Source organism: Myotis yumanensis, unplaced genomic scaffold (assembly GCF_028538775.1).
Source record: "Myotis yumanensis isolate MYYU_CA2020_CCGP unplaced genomic scaffold, mMyoYum1.0.hap1 SCAF_10, whole genome shotgun sequence".
Taxonomy (NCBI): Eukaryota; Metazoa; Chordata; class Mammalia; order Chiroptera; family Vespertilionidae; genus Myotis; species Myotis yumanensis.
In genome coordinates, this window is record NW_027223761.1 from 63,939,309 (window position 1) to 63,961,368 (window position 22,060).

At 36.7% G+C, this 22,060-nt stretch overlaps 1 protein-coding gene across 2 annotated transcripts in view; it reads right to left on the reverse strand.

The window, feature by feature from the left end:
- The window catches only part of CNTN5 (contactin 5), a 1,123,865-nt gene that overhangs the window by 248,642 nt on the left and 853,163 nt on the right, over positions 1-22,060 (reverse strand). For both annotated transcript variants that reach the window (XM_070425923.1, XM_070425924.1), the window contains exons 11-13: positions 14,445-14,581; positions 12,558-12,687; positions 10,369-10,519 (exon numbers count right to left, since the gene is read on the reverse strand). In XM_070425923.1, coding sequence (XP_070282024.1) covers positions 10,369-10,519; positions 12,558-12,687; positions 14,445-14,581 — 418 coding nt within the window. The remainder of the gene's footprint in view (positions 1-10,368; positions 10,520-12,557; positions 12,688-14,444; positions 14,582-22,060) is intronic.

Below are 22,060 nucleotides of genomic sequence, written 5' to 3' on the forward strand. Positions count from 1 at the left end.
CATTTTCTCCTGACTTTCTTGCCAGCGCATTGATAAAATCAAGCCATTGAATAATATTTATTTATATGTTTTATATTTAATGCATCAGTTCAATTTTTTTTATTTTGGGAAGATTGGGGCAATATTTAATATGTTTTTCTATAAAAGAAACATATGGTTTTTAAAATTACATAATATAAGTAGATGCCCCCAAATAGATGTGAATTGAGTCCTTCAAAGACTGCTGTTTGACTACTAAATGAAGCATAAAATCAACCTGTCTTTCCAGGTCCTCCTCAGTTTGTCCTCAGCTATTTCAATCTCTCCAGCTTAATTCCATTTCTACACCCAATATATATAATCGCCAACAGATAGTATTTACTTTCCACAAAAGTGTCCTGAATTCATGACTATGCTTTTGCACATTCTGAACTCACTTTCTAAAATACATTATTTCTCTATGTGTCAAAGTCCTATTCAAGAACCATTTGGAATTGCAGTTCATACAAGAAATTTCCCTCATCTCCCATCCAGGTTTTATTATCTCCTCTTCTTAACTCTCAGAGTTTTTTATTATGGAGGATGGACCAAGATAGACCAAGTGCTGTATGAGATCCAAAGAGAGCTGTACTCTTTGTCTGGCTCTGTAACTTGCTGTGTGTGAGCTTACGCAATCTCTCTGTGACCCAATTACTTTATTTAAAACAGGGATAATTATATCTTCCTTGCAATGCTGCCTTACTTTGAAGATTAAAATATGCATATATAAAGTAGCTAGCCTGGCCAGCGTGGCTCAGTGGTTGAGCATTGACCTCTGAAGTAGGAGGTCACGGTTAGATTCCTGGTCAGGGCACATGCCCGGTTGCAGGCTTGATCCCCAGTAGCAGGTGTGCAGGAGGCAGCCGATCAGTGATTCTCTCTCATCATTGATGTTTCTATCTCTCTCTCTCTCTCCCTCTCTGAAATCAATAAAAATATATTTTAAAAAATTGCCAGTATTCAATAAAGGGTAGTTATTATTGTTGTTACCTTAATTATCCTGTTAGTAATACATATATAATATCTATTAACTATCCTGTGTGAATAATCCTATATTATTAAGACCTTAAATATCATGTGTAATAGTTATCTATGAATTAGTTTAATGCCCATTAGACAGTACTTCCTTGGGGGATGGGATTCTCTCTTACTTATTTTGTTATGAACTGACATAATATCTTACATACATTATATGTTGAATAAAGTTCTTATTTCACTGAAATAACTTTAACTGAAAAGAATGGTATCTATACCACCTGGCAGTAGGGAAAGGAGAAGTGGAGCTACTATTTACAATTGGGAAGAGAGAAAAACAAAAACAAATTGGTGCCTGAAACCTCCAGATACAGCTAACATATAGGTCAACTTAAAATGTATTTATCTCTCATCTGTCGATCAATCTAGTTTCATAAACAACTGTTATTCTAGCAAAGAGAAGCAAATATGTTGATGGTACAATCTGTTCCGGTTATCTTTTATGGAAATAAGCTGCAGGTTGTTTTCATTACCATCAAGGATATCAGTCTGTCTATGCCCTCCTTTGTAACCAGCCATCTAATTCCCATTGTGAATAAACCGCAGTTAAATTAGATTGTGATTTATGCAAAAACTAAAAAGAAGCGACGGTATAACTCTCAGAGGAAGCAAAAAATCTCCATCGTAAAATACTTTTTTTCCTAAACACCCTCAGAATCTTCTCTTCTCACTATTTTATATTCACTGAAGAGTCACTTGGGGAGGTAGTAGGATCAGTCAGTAGCATGTACTTAGATGCTTGAATTCCCCAGTATTTTAAATGTTGTTTGTATTAAGGACAAATTAAGCTGAAAGTTGTAGTCTGGGGGGCTTTTGGAAAAGAAAAGCCTTTAAGCAATTAATGGCTTGTTCAAGTCCTGCCTGTGTGAGGAGCATAACCAGGCAACTTGTGCAGCAATTTATAGTTACTGGGGTAAATGAACCATAGTTAGAAGTAGAATTTATGAACTGTTTGCTAAACTGGTAATTAGCTAGAGATGTAAAGCCCCAAACTGGAGGTGTTCATAGCACAACAGAGCCAGAATTATTTTGTGTCATTTACAGCTTAAAGTAATGAACTTCCTCAGTGTTATCTCCCTTGGGGAGTTGAGGCCTAATTTTTTTTTAAATATATTTACCAATTAAAAAAATAGTAAAAACAAAAGACAAACTGGTGATGAGATCAGGACAAAAAAACTTAGAAGACCTTTGAAGAGGAACCTTTAGATTTTTCTTTGACCAAGAATCATTGAGTAGCAGTTCACTTGGTTTCTTAAAGCTCAGCTTTATGATGGATGACCTTGGACAAGTCACTTCATCCCTTTGAGTTTAAATTTTAAAAATGTGTATATTGGAGATGACAATATCTATATCAGAAAGCTGTGAATTGGCACATACTGAGAACTAAATTGAGGCTCAGAAGTCGACTTAAATCATTCATGTAACTTACAACTAACTACAGCTTCTTGGTAATTGTATCTGCTAGAGCATTTCCAATGGTGAGAAAGCATGATAAGAGAGTCCTTTTCTTTGAGTTAGCATTTCAAATGTTACTGAGGTTGAAGGGGAGAAGAGATAAGGGGGAAGTCTGAGTAAAGATGAAAAGGTAAGAAAATGAACATGTTTTGGGAAATAGTGCGTGCCCAGTATAGTTTGAAGTTAGCATACTTTGGAGGGTTTTTCAGGGCTGGAGGACAAGATATTTGTTGATTCCCATCCTCTCATCCTTATAAGTAGGAAGAGGTAAATTGAATCCTATATAATTTGAAGTAGTTTTTTTTTGTAATCCTCACCTGAGGATCTATTTTTCATTGATTTTAGAAAGAGTAGAAAGGAGGGAAGGAGGGGACAAAAGAGAGAGAAAGATCAATGTGAATAGACACATTGACTGGTTGTCTCCTGCACACCCCTGATCAGGACTGGGGATCGCACCTGCAATCCAGGTACACACCCTTGACTGGGAATTGATGCACAGATGACACTCCAACCACTGGGCAACCCCAGCCATGGCAATTTGAAGTAATTTGCATTCCTTCTTTTGCTAGAAGCAGTATATAGAATTATATAATTTCCAGAATCTGTTGGTTTTCCTAGTCTTCCTCTGTATTACTATTTATTGACATTATTATTTATTTGTTAATTACTTCAAATCCTATGATTGATGTCTTCTTTCATCCCATTGCTGGGTTCAAAATCTCAAAAATTATTTTGGACTAGGGGTGAAGTAGGTGAGAGAATTGTAATCAACTAGTTATTAATAATGGGAAAGGAGCAAAGGGAAGATCAGACATTATAGGCATGTTCCCTACAAAACACTGCGGGAGAGAACCACACAGGGAAGATAGATGCATGTAAAGTGGAGCTGACATAGGGAAGATACTTGGCTGTCAATCACACATGGGGACAGAGATGGTTGACCCGAATGTGCGTAGCCACTGCAAGAGCAGGAAGATTTGGAATTTGTAACCCCCTAAACCAGCGGTTCTCAACCTGTGGGTCGCGCCCCCTTTGGAGGTCGAATGACCCTTTCACAGGGGTCGCCTAAGACCATCGGACAACACATATATAATTACATATTGTTTTTGTGATTAGTCACTATGCTTTAATTATGTTCAATTTGTAACAATGAAATTGGGGGTCGCCACAACATGAGGAACTGTATTAAAGGGTCGCAGCATTAGGAAGGTTGAGAACCACTGCCCCAAACAAAGGAATTCACTCTCTTGCTTTGCTCAATTCTTGTGCTCTTGGGACCTGTTGCTCGAGGCTTGCTCTCTCAGGGTTCTCGCATTCAGCTGTACGGCCCATGGCCATGTGTTCCCCACACACAATGGACTAATGGACTGCAGTTAGCCTGATGCTGTACTGCACCCGGCTCCTACATGGAAAGAAAACTCTGGACAATGGCTCTGATTTTAGCTCTACTGAAACCCCAGTGATACTTCTATGATTGGATTAAGGAAAATGGGACTTTGGAAACCCAGGGGTGTAATTCGACACAAATAAAGCTTTCTACTATATCACACCCTCCTGTGCGGGTCTCAGAAAATTCCTTTTCTCAGGAGATAGCAAGAAATCCATCCCCAGAAGCAATTGGCAGAGACGAGCCACACCCTTCTCTGGGGACATAGGGAGTGGTATCTTAATGAGTGGCTTCATGTAGTAGAGGAATTAAAGCCAACCTTTGTAGTGGGGCCCAATTTCTGACTCTAATAGTCATGGGCATGCAGTCAAGGTTAGTGGAAGATCCCTCCTACTGGCTTCTTATTTTCAGTGAGATGTAGTTTAGGGGTCTAGGCTTACACAAGCCATTGAGAATGTCTTAATTGAGCCTATTTTTACTTAAAGGAATGATTTCTCCTAAAGGCCAAGTATTTGTTTATATTCATTAATTTCCAATGCTGCTATGACTTTGCTTTTTTTCCTGTTGTGTATTCACTAGCATTTTAAAGGGAAAGTGGTGACGCTAATCAGACAGAGCCTTGTGCAGTTCATTTTTATTGAAACCAGGAAGTCAGCATCCTAACCCGCTGTAACACATGTAAGGCTGTTTCCTCCTTATCTCTTTAAGCTGGGTAGACCTATGGAACATCAAGTCACCATCCATGAGTGATAACATATTGGATATTGTAAGCACTTCATAGGTATTAAATCTTATGTAGTCAGCTATCCTAATAACTAATGTCATTTTGGTCATTTTATTTCCTTTGAACGCATAGATATTAATTTACAAAGGAAGTGAACAGATATATGAATGTTCATTTTCCCTCATTATACTATTTCTCGGATACAGAAAGAAACCAAGATACCTAGGGTCTACATTGTTTTATGTTCTTAATATGTAAAAGACATTGTCACAGAGGAAGCCACAAAACAGCTTGTTCATTAGAAAACACAGCATGTAGGTGGAAACAAAGGGACAGAAACAAGACCCTAATTATACCCATGCAGTCCTCCTCTTCCTTGGAAAAAGAAAGAAGGCCCAGTTTCCCCCTCAGTAACAGTGTCCTTTAGGGCTTACATTAAGAATATATATTTCTCCATATGTCTGTGAGTCAGTATGTGAGCCTGATCATTGTTGTCTAATGAACACAACATGAATTCCCGCTAGAAGTCAACTAATGGGCACTTCAAGTGCAATTTTCTATGCGTGTTAAATGAGTAAGTAGAACACTTCGCAGTTCGGAAGCTGCTTTGGTGAGCAGGGAAATATTACAAGGGGTTTTGGACCAGTCTTTCCTTAGATTACAGCCCCATAAAGGAAAAATTACGCTACAATACTGCCCCTCCATAGGATAATTTTTACTTTCTTGGATGCAGGATTTCTTTAGCACCCATTTGAATTACAGTCCATTATCTCTGAAACTGGCACCATCCTCCCTCCTCCGCCTAGAAATGAAAACTGGCATTTAAGACAGTGTGGAATTTTAACATTTGTGAATAAATTTTAAACATATATGGCATATTCTATGGGGTTCTATAGCAGTTTATACATGTGCAGATGGAAAGAAAAACAAAATAAACTGCGCTTTCACCAAAAACTACGTATTCTTTATTTTAGCCCAAGATTGCCTTTGTCCACTTTGTCTTTGTACAGGAAATTGAACATGAAATAATGAAGGCTTAATATTTGTGCACTGCTGGAGTGCTTCTGGGTGATTATATTTTAACAAAAGTTAATGGCCAAGTAATGGAAATAATGAGCTGAAGTGAAAATCCAATATAAGTTTGATGAGCAGAACATTCTGAATGAAAGTATACTAGAGGAGAAAAGCCCCATGGAACAGTTCATGTCTTAGTATTCTTGGAGCGTATTGGTTTTAGTATTGGAATGGACATGATTGATAAAGGAACCTAAGTGGATATGTGCTGCTGATCTTTAAAAGCGACTGGGCTAAACCTGAAGATTCCTTAGAGGAAAGAGAAGAGGGAAAAAATAGTAAAAAATGTCTTTAAAAGGTTTCTCTATTTTCATGAACTCCCTGGGTATATTCACCTATTTGCACATTGCCTATAATGCTGATTGTGGGAGTAATAAATATTCAGCCTGCTAGCACTGATACTGAACTAGGAGTAGGGAAGGTTGGTGAGAATGGCCATGCCAGGAGTAGATGATGAGAAGTGGAGGTTTGGGGCTCTGGTGGACAAATAATGTCAATTTAGGGACATAGATTTATGAATAACAAAGTGATGACACGAAGGACCTAAAAGATTAATCCCAGGTAACAATTTAAATCTTAACTATCCTTCTCCTTAATTACTGAAGGAAGAAAGGGGGGTGATAAAATTTTCCATAGCTATTGATAAAAATTGATGCCAGTATTCAATGAGTCAAATGTTTAAATGATACCATCATCACCACCACCACTATCATCAGCAGCAGTAGTGTCATTATCACACAAGTAACATTCTTTGATCACTTATTAAATGCCATATACCAGCCAGTGCATTTTACATGCAAAGTTTCATTCAATTCTCACAACCCAGTGAGGTTACTCTAGGCTTCCAACTTCACAAATAAGAAAATAAGTAAAGTAACATATAGTCTTTAGGATAAGCAGGGCAACCAAGTCCTGATATGCACTGGGTTATACTGTACCCACAATGTTAAATTGCCTTGTAAATTATAAATGCTATACACTTTAAGCAGTTATCATCATTAATATGATTTACTGTTTGAGCAGCAGTTTATATTGAAAATTCTGTCATATAAACAACTCATTCTATGATATAAATAGCAAGCAACTACAAATAACTCACAAGCTCTAATGTAATCTATTTTCTTATATATTTTAGATATATCATTTAGGGCCAAACAAATGAAATATTTTGTAATACATAAGCAGGCAACTTATTTGTTAATCAAGTTTTTCCTAAAAGTCATATTATGTTCTAGTTATTACTTATCAAATTTTAAACTTTAAGATAACAACTTATGTATTTCCTTAGTGAAATAGATAAACACACAAAAATGCTGTGTTTTAAAGATATTCCCCCAAAAAGCTAATAAAATCTGAAAGACTCAACCAAAATTTGGCAAAAAGTAAATAAATAAACCAATGAGTTATTTGGCAGTTTGTTGATAAAATAAATGATTTAATATTAACCTTCAGTTGTTACAACATTGTGTTTACAGTGTAGAATTAAATTGCAATTTATTCTAGATTCAAATTCATCTTTTTGAGTTTCTGATATGTTCTCAGATGTTTAGATGACATTTTCCTGCAATTAAAATATTTCATTATATTTTAATGCCATTGCTCATAACATAATTTTGTCTTAAAATGCTATATTTCTTACATTTAAACATTTCTTTAACCACTTTTCCCAAATAAAATACTAGCCTTTATTTGCCCAGATAGGACACTGCCATTTGCTCTTTCAATATTTAATTTAGAATGAACCTTCCAAAACTGTGAACATTGTGAAAGATGGACAAGGCTAATTTATTTAACTTTTTATTTCCAGTTGTTGTAGTTTGGATGAATGAGAAACATACAGGCTGTTTCCAAAAAATGTATACACACTTTAAAGCTGGTTGCTTAATGGATATTTCTTTCTTTTCAGATATGACCCACTGGAATTAATAATTATTCAAAGTGTGTATACATTTTTTTGGATACCCTGTATTTAATGTATATCACATAAGTGGTAAATATACTTATCTTACAATAAGCCATAATTTAAGTCTGTAGTCCAAATATGAAATATATTTGCAGTTTTCAAAGCTTTAATAGATTTCTAACATCTCCATTTATATTTAAATTATGTTTACAACTCTTATCAAATGATTGGTGAGCTTTACAATAAAGAGAAGTTATCTATAATTTCTGTAAGAATATAAGTTGCATATGTAACTGAGATCCTACCTTAAAGAGATTATGATATATACATTTGACATTTTAATTTTCAAGTTTCCATTCATATTTTAGAATGTTCAGTTTTCCATACATCTATCTGTGCCTTCTACTTTGCTTTATGAAATTCATTCTAATATTTAAATCTTAATCTCTTATTTTAATTCTTGACTGTTTAATGGTTTTTTTATATTGGGGTAGGCAGGGGTGATCAGGAGTGGGGCCAGCCAAGGGAGAAGGGATGCAGGGGTTGGGGGGGTGCTGGCCGACCACCTCACCCACCATCAGGGTGGGAGAGGCTGATCAGGGGCGGGGCCGGCAGGGGGAGCGGTCACGGGAGGTTGGCCAGCCGGCCCTACCCACCCCCCCCCCCCCCTCCGATCAGGTGGTTCGCTGGCTGCAGTGGGCATCATAGTGACTGGTCATTCAGGATATATATATATATATATATGTATATATATATATATATATAGATAGATTAGACTGTATTCTTCCTGAAATCTGGGATTGCTCAAATGAAAACAAATCATATAGCAGTAAAAAATCGTATTTTGCAAGTGGTCTTGTTGATTTTAGTTGTAAAAATGCGCTATACCTCCAGAGTTGTTAAATTAAACCACTTTACAAACCTAAACACATCTGAGTAGGTAAAATGCTAAGCAAATGTGGCCAAGTCTTGCTTTTAGTTGAATAAATAAAAACAAAACTATTTCAGATTCCTCACTGGCTAGCACTTTGACCCAAAGTTTTGACATCTGGAAAACATGAGTGGTTGGAGTTTGAGGCCAGTGTAGTCTCCCCCTAACCCAAGGGGTTACCAGTGAGGAGAAAATCAATCAAGAAAACTGGTAAATTCACAACTTTGTTTTCAACTTCCAGAAAATAAAAAGTTTATATTCGCTGTAATAGGAAACCCATAATATTGTTCCTCTCTCAATACATTTGCTTTGACAAAGGAGATGCCACCTAATTTTTTAAACTCACAGTGAGATATCTATGAATAGATGATGAGGAACTTTCTATGATGAACTGGAATAAATAGGACAAGCTGCATGGGCCCACCCACACACAAGCATTTCAAATGGAATGGCTTGCACTGCTCTGGCATATATATTTTGATGACATAAGATATTTCAATACATTCAGAAAAAATGATACCAAGCAATGGAAAGTATTTGTTCTCACAATACAAAACAAACAAACAAACAAAAACAAAACAAACAAGCAAACAAAAAAGTTTCTTCTGCCTGAATAAGGTTTGTGCCAGGTTTTAAAATATATTTCTATAAGCAGCAACCCCCCCCAAATTCAGTTTCTTCCTATGTAATTCAGCCATATGCAACACAGATCTTGCAGTTTGTGATTCTGCCCACCACCTGGCCCCTACTCCAAGTTAAAAGATAAATTCCCTTTCAAAATGAGATGCCCAGTGATACTACCCATATCCCTCTCTGAAGATACCCTTTCCAGGCAGCAGAGGTCCTTGGGCCCAAACTGAATCTAGTTTTTCCACAAATTACTTCATCAGACACAGGCAGTTAAAATCAGTATTTCTTCAACTTGAATGGCAAACAAAAACATTTTTTAATAATTTCAAATATTCCAAAATTACTTTAAGAATTATTCAAATGGACCCCTAATGTTGACTTAAATTATTTAATTATATGATTACTTAGACCCAGACAAACATAAAACCAGGTATAAACTCCATCATTACAGATCAAATGAAAAACAAACTCTAAGGCAACATATTCAACCCTGTTTTAATATATTGGAGGATATTATTTTGTCAAAGCTGAGTCACCATTCGCAACACCAATATGGCAATAACTGGAAGAGCATGGGAGTTTGACCTAGGCACACATTAATCATTGGTTCTCTCATCTGTTTTTCATTTGTACTTCTGTGATGCCCTTTTAGTTTACTTACCAAAGACAAATCTTTACACATTATATATGTAAAGATTATATATAAAGATTACGTTTCTTAATTGTCTGTGGTTACTGAAAAATCCTGTACTATTTTGTATCAACATTACTGAAAACAAAAAGAAAGGCAAATAGGCACAAATTTTAATTGGAAGTGTTCCATCTTAAAGTAATTACCCAAAAGATCCAGAATGTGTTTATGTTATTTTTAATGTTAAAATTGAAATGAGAACACAATCTCTAAAAATTATCATAGATCACTTGGGTATCCCCGATTCTGCAGACCCAAAATAACTCTCTTAACACAAGTGTTCACTTTCTTCATAACCTGGTGAAGTTCTCAATTGGTGCTGAAACACCACAGAGGTAAAGTCGTCTCGCTATATTGAAGCAGACCTTTGGGTTCTATAGACAAAACCATATTTCAATCTAGTCATGAAAATACGTTTCACAATTACTGCAAGCCTCTTTCCTGCATACTCTGCGTGTATCATCAGCAACTTCAAAACACTTTGACGTTAAGAGTTTGGATTATGAAATAGACGTCTAACCTTTTATTCTCTCTAATTGCTTTGTCTCCCTTCTTCCAAGAGATGGTTGGTTTTGGAGAGCCTTGGGGTTTGCACTCTATGACGACTTCCCGGCCTTTGGTGACAATTATTGCTTTCTTCAACTGATTCAGTGCAAAAGTGGGAGCTGAAGCTATTAAAAAAATGTTAGTTCTACCAGAAGCAATGACAAGAATCTCGAATGTATGATACATCAATATTTTGCAACTTTTTCTTCTGGGCTACATTTCTAATAAAATCATACAATATTTATACAGATAAAAGGCATTCACTTAAATTTTTTTTTAATTAATAGCTATCTTATTGGTTGTCCTTTTCATTAGTGTGTGATGGTTTCATAAAATGTGGAATCCAGAGACAAAGGCCGTTTTTTAAAAAATGACATGCTTTAATTATGGTGATCAACTTTAATTGCAAAAGACTAATGAGCACCTTGGGCAAAAGGTGAAGGGGTCAGCAAATAAAGTCTATTTTTGGCTTCCTCTGGACAAATGGAGGTCCCCTGTGGAGAAGACAATTCTGTCATCCACTTCCTATGTGTGAGTCTTCACTAAAGCATATTTTACTTCAATGTCATACACAATTGAATGCAGTTTTTAAGAAATGGAAATACATTTTTAAGAAATGGAATAATTTAAATTTCAATCAAAAGTTCTGTTTCACTGTTTGCAATTATTCACCTAGGTCTTCTCATTCATTAATATTATTTTTATTGTATTTTTATCAAGACACTTTAGATTACAGTTAACTCCATTGTGCAGCTGTGGTTGAAGAATACATGCCACAGAGATCCTAGCAAATTATTTTTAAAAAGCACTTGAATCTAAAGAAAACCTGAAAGATATACCTACAAGTCTACTGTATCTGAGATATTTATTGTACCAGTATGACACTTTTGTGATTATTTCACAAGCATTTTATGTCCATCACATAGCAATATAATGCATGACACAACAACATTAAAAATATGTACACAACATAAAAAAGATATGTATGCAATTGAGAGGGTTAAGAAATTGAAAGAAAAGTGAAGGATATTATGGGGGAATCTCAGGCAACATTTTTGATTGCCTCCTGGAAATAGAACTTACAAAAGGTAATTTTGAAAATATGTCTAGTGACTAAGTGTTTCTGAGTAAAAGATTAACTGAGTGAAGGCTGAATCAGCTTTCTAACTCAGAAATGGAGTGTAAGCTGGAAAGGAAATACATTAATATCTTATTGATCAGTTTTAGGGGACTAAAATATAAACTTGTGTCTATTTTGGTTGTAATGTAGAAAAAAATTTAAGTTTAGGCATTCATAATTTAATAAGTTGACTTATGCCGTATTACATTTAGCTAATTTGTAAATGGTAAGTTCCCAGATTCCTGGTGTTTCTGTTAATGTCTTGCTTTGGGAATGTAAGTGGAGAATAGAAAGTACTCTTGGGCTTCTAATCACTTTGGAGAGGCAGTGAATTGAGATCCCCTAAGTATCGCCCTTTGAATTATAAACATCCCAGAACCAGAGTTTAAAAATCATCAGAGTGGGAAAAATTAAATCCATTCCAGTAGCCCAAATATGCTCAATCTTGGTAGCCTATTCCACAGGATTTTATCTTTCCTGTAGTAAATAGTGAAACAGTATTACTGCCCTGGTTACATTCTTATCAAAGGTGCAACCCTATGAAACAGCTGTGCCTCGTCTCAGGAAGGCTTTCCATTCTATGCAAGAATGGACATGGTGATGCCCCAGGAAGAGCTGTACTCTGGAGTTCCGCCTACTGGTAGGTAGGAGCCACTCAGAAAAGTATTAAGCATTGCTAAGGGGGCAGGGAGAGGCTGCTGGAAGTCTACATTCTGATTCCCTACCCCTGACATCCTTCCTTGAAAGTTAACATATATTTCTTATGATTTCTTTAATGCCATGGAAAACATGTATGGTGTAACCCTGTTATGATGAAAACGAGTTAGAAAAGCCTTATAATAAAAGTTATGGCACACACTGTACCCAATGTAGACTTGTCCCCTAAAGCTTAACAAAATATATTAGCAAGACATAGTATTTTTTTTTTTTCAATCCAAAAAACAGGCTTTTATAATCACACCATAAAACTCCGGTAGAGTGAGAATTGGAGCATGGAAAGAAGCCATGCTTTCTTCCCATGGATTTATTTAGAAATTGCATACCTAGAATTTTCAGCTCAGCACTTGCATAAATGGCTCCATATTTATTTTCAGCCAAACACTGATACATTCCAGCATCTGACTGATTCACGCTGTGGATCATCAGTACTCCATTAACCATCTCAACCTTACTCTGTAATGGAATAAAAATATTAGAGATAGAAAGTGAGCAAATCATACAGATTCTGCAGTTACCATCTGCCAGACCAAGAAAAAAAGCCTGCAATTAATGCAACTGAACATTATCTGACAACTTAGCAACACAATTTACTGCTCCTTACTGTATTATAAGGCCTCATGTAAATTCTATCTACTTCTTAGGAGAGAAATTATAACTATATTTTTCTGTAGTTGTTCCTTCGAGTTTTACTTTTAGTTTTGTTTTTAAGTGGAGCTGCTTTTGTTTGCTATACTAGCTGAGCTTGTGAAGAACAACCTTCAGATGAAGCTTTTATTTGAATTCATTTTATAAAGGAGAAACAGGGGTTCCCATGGCAGAAAGAATTGAGGCTAGAGATACATAGAATCAAGGTTAAGTATAGCTAAGGTCATCACAAAGACCCCTTTGCTAAATTGATCTGGTCAAGAGTTTGCCTTTTCTCTCATTTCCCAATAAAATAACACAAATAAAAAACTGCCCTAGAACCAGATTCTGTATAAAATTATTGGTAAAAAAATATGAACTTCATAATCAGAAGAAACAATACAGGAGACAGAAAATTGAGCATGTGCAAATTGAAGTAAATTGACTCCCTACCCAAGAGCACATTTAAAAACGAATTTTAAATGTTGTTAGACAACGGGGTTTCTTGTCTACTTAATATCAAGTAAATCATTTTTAAAATATCAGTGACCAGTGCTTTGGTTATCAACAGAGATGCCAAGTTACTTGGCATTATTTTCAGAATAAACCCATTCCCTTTGCAGATGTATCATCTGCCAGTGGAATTGATGGAATTTACTAGACTTGGATGCTGGCAGGAGAAAGAAAACATGAGGAGCACAGTCCCTTCTCAAAGTGTATCTGGTATCCGTGGGAGAATTAGAGAGAAAGATTCCCAGCCTCTCACTCTCAGTCTTGTTTTGTTTTTAACCAGCTCTATAGTTCTTTTTAACAGCTCTACTTGTCTGTTTATGTAATTGCATTTGTTTTGGCCTAACTGGCTTTAGAATAAGGGAATGTTGGAGCTGGATGGGACTGTAGGGATGATCTGATCTAATCTCTTCATTTTACAAAGCAGCAAACTGAAGTCCAAAGAGGTAAATGACAGACAAGAGGCCGCTGGCAAGAACCTGTGCCCAGGATTTCAACGTTATACACATCCCTCCATTTTGGCCATAAATAGTGCATTATCTCCCCCCCACCCCTGCCCCGCCCTCTTTCCTGCGAAGGCCAGTAAGGGAAAATAGTAAAATTATTACTATTATTCTGAAATTAAATAGTAATTGACTTATTTTCAAATTCTGTACATATTAAGTTGTTTTTAAAAACATGCAGATTTCCTAAAAGGATATTTAAATGTATGGGTAGCAGGATGCCACATAAGAACTTGCCCAGGACACAGAAAACGGGGTTCTATTCCAATCCACCTACTAGATATATGATCTTGGGCAGGTCACTTTACTACATGGGGTTGTCTCCGTGTAGTAAACAAATTGATGTTTATCTCTCTCTCCCTCTCCCTTCTTCTCTGAAATCAATAAAAATATTTTTTTAAAAATCAATAAATAAAAATTTTTTAAAATTGTTTATATATTTGTGGTATTTCTCACTCCAAGTATATTATAAAGCCTAAGTAAGAAATGAATTTCAATAAGAAGGAAAGAAGGTTGACCTATTTTTAATCCTGCTAAAAGTACACCAGGAGAGTGAAGAGTTGCCAAAAGTACCTGCGTTAAGAGGGGCACTCCGTTCTTCAGCCAGCGGTATGTGGGCCTGGGTTTCCCAGTAGCCTTACATTCCCAGCGGAGAGGGCTCCCACTGTCCAACTGAGTATCATTGAGCTTTTCTACCCAGTGTGGGTAAGCTGTAAGAATTTAAGCAATAAAAAAGGATGATTTCATTTTCAAACACTTAACCAAGTTCACATTTCCTATGAATGTATTAATTGCATTACAAATTTTTATCAATTCATGTAACTATATTTGGAAGAAGCACAGCATTCTATTACACACAGAACTCTCATTTCCTCTGTAAATATAAAAATGAAATATACTGTATATATACATATATGTACATATACATACAAGCGTGCGTGTATATATATACACACACACGTATGTGTATATATATATATATATATATATATATATATATAGCAGTGATGATATTTTGATCATTGAAAGCTAAGTATCTTTTTTGACATTTCTCTTAGCAATATATATGTGTGTGTGTGTGTATATATATATATATATATATATTAATCTATTTTTATTGTTGATAGTATTACAGATGTATCATTGTTTAATCCACTGCAAAACAGTGGCTAAATTCTCCCTAAGGTGCCAGAATCTGGTTTTCAGGAAGTCAGATACTTAAACATTGGTGCAGCAATAGCACAGGTTGAAGTAATGCAACAGGTCCATTCCTGAATAAATGGTCTGCTGGGTTATTTTTCTCCCCTAATAGAACCTGGATGGCTTCAGAAAGTTAATTTTCAAATTCAAATTTTAGTTGATGTGCATATTTTATACACTTATTAGCATTCTTCATATATATTATATATATATTAAAGTTTTCAAATTGACAACAGAGAAAAATCCCTTTATCAAGCAAGAGAGAGACTGCGGTTCAAAGCGGCTATGAACAGAGAAACAGCTGGCACGGGGACCTGCAGGGAGGTCCATCTCGCCTGTGATGGCTTGTGGGCGCCCAACCCAACGCTTGGCTCCCAGCTGGGCTGCTGAGTTAAAGACGTCCGCAGAGTAGCTGGGCCCACGAAAGGTAAAAGGACAGGTCTACACCTGCTTTCAGGGTGGACCCCAGGCGAAGTGGGAGTGGTGGGCGGCTCTGCGTGGAGCGATCCCGTGTGAGAGTCAGGGATGCGGGGGGACAGGGCCCAGGGTTTGTAGTGGCCGGTAAGTACATTTGGGGCTTGAAGAGACTACTTTTAGGAGCGAAGGGCAGAAGTGTCCCCAGCTGCAACTTTTGGATTCCGTTGCCACGTTTCTATAAGTTGTTTCCATCATAGTTCTCTAAAGAATCTGATGCAGGGAAAGCTAGCTGGATCTCACCAGGCTGCGGGCGTCTGTCCTTGATCTATGTTGGTAGGCAGCAGGCACTGGAACACTAGGGAGGATGTAATCCTGATAATACGCCCAAATGCATTTTTTTTTAAGGAACCTGGAGCACCACCATGTGATGTGCCCTGTTGAACTGCCAAGTGTAGAGGATGCTAACTTCATGATGAAAGCCGGGGACTGACAGAGATGGTTCTTTCTTTTTAACATAGAAGCTAATTTTTATGAGTAAGTAGTAAAATATCGCCCCCTCTACCTACTTTTTCCAGTTTGGGCAAGTTCAAGAATGTGTTCTGTACAGAGGAAGCAATTTTTTGCATTGTGTGTCTGACTTTCATCTTTCCATGTTACTTTGTTGGAGATGTTTATAACATGACTAGAGGCTCGGTGCATGAAATTTGTGCATAGGTAGGGTCCCTAGGCCTGGCCAGCGATCAGGACCAATTGGGGCCTTCTGGATGCCGGCTGGGGCCTCCCTTCCCTGGCTGCCAGCTGCCAGTCAAGGCTTCCTTTGTTCTGTGCCATCCCCTAGTGGTCAGTGCACATCATGGCAAGCGGTCAAACTCCCAAGGGGACACTTTGCATATTAGCCTTTTATATATATAGATGAGCCAGCACAGGTTGCTTACTTTCACTGCTCTAAGACTTAATATACAGTCATTCTCTAAACAAAAACCACTATGCTTAATAATTTCTAAGAAATAAAACAGAAGAATTGTGTCATAGCCACTTACACAGGCTTGTTTTCTAGATTGGGATTTAACATGCTTTTCATTATGATTTTGTCATATATAGGAGTAGGGAAAAGTAGGTTTACAGCTATGAGTACCCCAAACAGAGTTTATTTTTCTATTATTATTCATTAGTTATTGTATTTTTTCCATGCAAACAACTTTATTTACTTTACTAGAGGCCTGGTGCACGAATTCGTGCATGGGTGGGGTCCCTCGACCTGGCCAGCTTGGGGGTGGGAGTGGGGGGAGGGGGAAGGGACCACAGGAGGTTGGCTGGCCTCAGGAGGTTGGCTGTGGGAGTGCACTGGCCACCAGGGGGCAGTTCCTGCATTTAGCATCTGCCCCCTGGTGGCCAGTGCACATCATAGCTACTGGCCAGTTGTCAGGTCCTCCATTCGTAACAGTTGTTTAGGCTTTTATATACATAGATTTACTGCAACATCTGCAAGCAAAATGTGAAAGAACATTCAAGATAAAAATGAAGTCTCGGAATGAAGGACTAATTACACTGAATTCAGCTTTATGAAGCATGCTTCCTTAGTTTGTTTATCCTTCAGTGTGTGTTTTAGAAATCTTGAGTCTGACCCTAATCAAATTAACCTACTTAACTCTCAATCTACAGATTTGTAGAAGCCACATCCTGAAACTGACTTCTGCTTCAACAGAAATGCATGAACATTATTTTTCTGGAAATAATTTGAGACTTAAGAACTGGTGTTATCTGGGTACATCTTGAAATGTCTGCTCTCTTTACCTTATTGACTCTTGTACTTCACCTCAGCCTTCAATGCCACTGTATTTCCTTGCTACTTAATATCTTGAATTCTGGTATGAAAGTATTGCTTGATCTCTGTGTCTTTTCCTGTGCATATCATGTAGTGGGTATGTTCAGATATATTTCATCTGATGAAATCAACATTTAAGTCACATATTGGATAGTTGTAAAAATACACTTTATAACTTAAAAAAAAAGAAATAAGACAATGTTGTAATTGTATGAAAATCTTATGATATAAGTAAAGTGTCTTTCCTCCATTGCTTGGCTTTTAAAATAAAACTACTAGGGAGGAAAAATGACTCTTCGTCCACAAATATTCTATTTGAAACAATTGAAGAAATAAACATAAAAAATATTGAACTGAATTGATTATTTCTCTCTAGCAACTTTTTTAGCATTAACTTATAAAATGTCTTACTTAGTGCTAGTGAGGACTTTGATCATTGATTAAATCACCCCATATTATTCAGTTCCTGCTCAATCTTGGAGGTTATGATGGATGCAGGACACCTATGTCCTATACTTAAGAAGTTTATACTGTGGTATAGGAGGTATAAAGTCAATGCCACAGGAAAGGACAGCATAAGAAAGGAAACAGTATGTGCTGAAGGAAATTGCACATGGATATCAGAATAGGGGTCTAAGAAGGACAAGAGATGTCCAAAATCTAAGCTAGTTGAGAAAGGAGGGGAAAACGCAAGAAAATCTCTCATTTATGAAATGCTAGTCCTAGACACACTGAGCTCAATGATCAATTAACCCTTGCAATATTGATCCCAAAAATAAATATATTTCATTTTATTAACCAGGAAATTTTAGCTCAGAGAAGTTAAGGAAATTTATCCAAAGCCCCACAGTAAGAGCCAGTAACTACTTTCACAAAGTCAGACATTTCTAACTTTAGGGAGTATATTTCTCCCATCCCATTTTGAAATATTAAAAAATGAATTGATGGGTTATGCATATAAGTTCCCCATGGACTCAGACAATAGAGTGATGAAGACCTGGGAGGGGCGGGTATGAGGTGGAGGGTGTCAATGGAGGAAAAATGCAAACAAACAAAGGGAACATCAGTAATACTTTCAACAACAAAGGTAAAAAAATAAAATGAAATAAAAAAATAGAAAAATGAGTTGAAAGCATATGCTGTATACCTAGTGTGTTACTTTCAAACAACTAAATGGGAATTTTGTCTTTAGTATCTCATTGGTCTTTTCAGCCAATATAGCCTGGCCTTTAAGAAGGCTTACCTTGGCATAGTCAGGATTTGTAGGCCTTTGAATCCACTCTGTGATTCAACTTCAAGCCTAGAAGCTTTCACTCAACAACCTACCACAGTGAGCTTCAAGTATTGGTTCTGATTTTTTGTGCCTGGCTTCCAAAATTAGTTTCTTTGTAGTCATGTGCAAAACATAGAAATGTTCAGATGCAAAAGCAACCTTAAACTCTGCTTTCTCATTTGGACTTTCTATAAACTTTCCTACTCTTGCTTTGCCAGACAACTTCAAAGCTATACATGACCCCTGTAATCCAGAGACAAGTTTGTCGTCTCCCCATGCACACCCTGCATCTTCTTCAGATTGCTCAATCCACATGGAATATTTTACTTCTTTTCTCTGTCTCTTTTAATTCTACTCATAATTCAAGACTTTGTACAAGTAATATAAGGACTATTAACCTTAACCTTAAGGGAAGTAATTGCTCCTTCTCTGGACACCTATAGTTCTTATTCACTTGAAAAATAATCACACAGTCACTTATTCCCTCTCTTCTGTTGCTTACTTAAACTTATTGAATATTTTAGTTATGGTTTGACATCCCTGCTAGATAGCAAGATCAAGAGCAGAGTTGATGTAACATATATATTTACTTTAGACACAGCACTGACCCACACATGATGGTTGGTAACAGGACATTGGTTATATTTGATATGTGACTTAATGCACTGCAACTAGTGCTGGGATACCCAGTTTGTAGGAGTGAAAAAAAATTATTTAAAAGTTACTAAAATGAAAATTAGAAAAGGAATAAAAAACTAACAAATTAAAAACTGGTCATCTGGAAAGAAATCAAAATAATGTTTGGCCTAACTTAGAGTCCAGATTCCAAATGACTTTGTCATAAGAATCAACAAGTGATCAATTAATTGTAAAAAAAGAATTTCTGACTTCCTTTCTTCTTTGAATATTTATTGGACATCACAATTGGTGCAATGCCTAGCACCAAGAATGCAAAGATAAATATGTTACAATGTCTGTCAGCTCAAAATATAGTGGATGACACAGAAATGTAATTAAAATATTATTCAAATTCACTCTGCTAACAATTCTATAAATAAAAATTGCCTATTACTTTGCCCCCAGAATTTAAAAAAGAAAAAGCTAGTAACTTTTTTCTCTAGCTTTTGTCAAGCTACCTATTTTAGGGTATGAACAATTTGAGAGACATATGGCACTGTAAGCCCAGAAGCTGTTACACTCTCACAAGATGCACTGTACATTGCCAACTACTTATGTGATACGTTCGAACTTCAGATCAGTATCTAGGTTATAATTTTAAAACACATAGCAGATGTGTGTAAAGGGAATCTTGCTTATTATCTCTTGTCCTTAGAAATTCTGAAAATCTGTTGATAAATGCTGATTGTTATTGGCCTCCTTCATTGCTCCTGTACTCAAGGGTTGAGGAGCCAACATATTTTATCCTCAGAGCTCATTCTCAATATTAGAATTCTCAGCTGTGGGCCAGTAAGAGGTAACTTGGCATATTAGAAAGATTACAGAGTTGGGGTAAATGTAGGTTCAAATCCCAGTGCTACCAGGTCCTTGCTCTAATATGTGATTAGGAATGAGTTAACTTCTATTAGTCGTATCTGTGAGCTATAGATTATAATTCATATTTCAATGGCCTACAGTGATGATTGATATAAAAAATATTGGTTACTTTCCTCCCTTAATCCATTGCTCATACAATAACTTGAACTTTATTTTCTATCAACTATGAATACATTTGGTATAATTTTCATAACAACAGAACTCAAGGTGAGAAATTTTCTCCAAAGAGGATGGCAAACATTTTCTTTATGGCTGAAATTATTAATTAGATATCTATAATTTCACATTATTTTCTATGGTAAATCTTTAATATATTTTAACTAGAGGCCTGGTGCATGAAATTCATGCACTTGGGGGGGGGCGTCCCTCAGCCTGGCCTGCACCCTCTCACAGTCCAGGAGCCCTCAGGGGATGTCCAACTGATGGCTTAGGCCCACGGGGAGCTGGCCTAAGCTGGTAGTCAGACATCCTTAGTGCTGCCATGGAGGCAGGAGAGGCTCCTGCCACGGCCATTGCACTTGCCAGCCGTGAGTCCGGTGAGCAGCGCTCCCCTGTGGGAACGCACTGACCACCAGGAGGCAGCTCCTGCATTGAGCGTCTGCCCCCTGGTGGTCAGTGTGCATCATAACGACAGTCCTTCTGCCATTTGGTACATTTGCATATTAGCCTTTTATTATATAGGATAGCTAAAGCATCTTTTAAAACCATGCCTACTATAGAAAAACGCAATTTGGAAGAAAAGAAAACTAGGGACTGAAAATTAATGAAAAGGACAACGTATAAATCAGTCTTCTCTAGCAATTAGAGGTGAGTGGAAGGAATGAACTACTCTTCACCCCCTTCTCATCCCACGCCTTAGCTCAGGTCCTCAATATTTCACTGAGAGGTCACATCCTACAGTTGGGTTGATTGCTGGTGCCATTGCTAGTTCTAAGTTGGAATCTGGTTCTACTGCCTATTGTGAATGGGACTTTCAGTGATAATCTCCTTAACCTTGCCAGGCCTTAGGTTCCCAATCTGTCAAGCAGGAATACCAATTCCTAGGGGTTATTTGGGCTTATATTATGCAAAGTACCTAGTAGTACAGTAGCGTCTAAAACATAAGCTCTTGGCAACTATTCCCTTCATTAGTTCTTTTTAAAAAAATTACTAATTCAATGTTATTTCCATTTTAACCACTAGTACATTATCCTTGGCTTTAGGGAAAGATTCCCACCAATTCTATGTGTTCCTGAGATACAAGCCCATGAATACATTTGAGGCCAAGTAATCCAGAGACAGTTTCTCCACAGAGTGAATTATTAAGACAGTTTCAAATAAGATCTGATAAACTAAGTGTCTATTAGAGGTTAAAAAATATTAGAGTGGATGATAGCTATGAAAACCAATACTATTTTTTTCAAAATCAGCAAACAAAAATAAAATGCCACTATGTATTCACCTACATATTAGCAGTTTATAGGTCTGTGAATATGCTATCGTCTGCCAACGTGGAAACTGTTATGCTTATCCACCATGGATTAAGTCTAAAGTCTTCACATTCTTTACCTTAATTACCTTCATTAGTTCTTTAATCTCCTGACGCTTATCTATTTACAGTATACCTTGAAGAATGGTGTCCATATCTAAGCATTAATCTTTATAATAAGCATAGATTTATAATAAAAATCATTCTGTGCTGAGTGTATGCTTAGTGCTGGAAAATAGGAATAATAGCAAAAGAAAAAAATTACTCTTTGTCTTGGAAAAGCTTTTCTGTAATTGAATTGCAGACACTTACAATTTATAAGGACACTGTCCAGAGATTTTACAAACATATAAAAAATAACACCTATAGCGCTACACTGCACTAAAAATAAAAACCTTATTGAACATTTAGTGCAATGCAGTGTAATTTTCTTTAAGCATCTTGGGTACAGG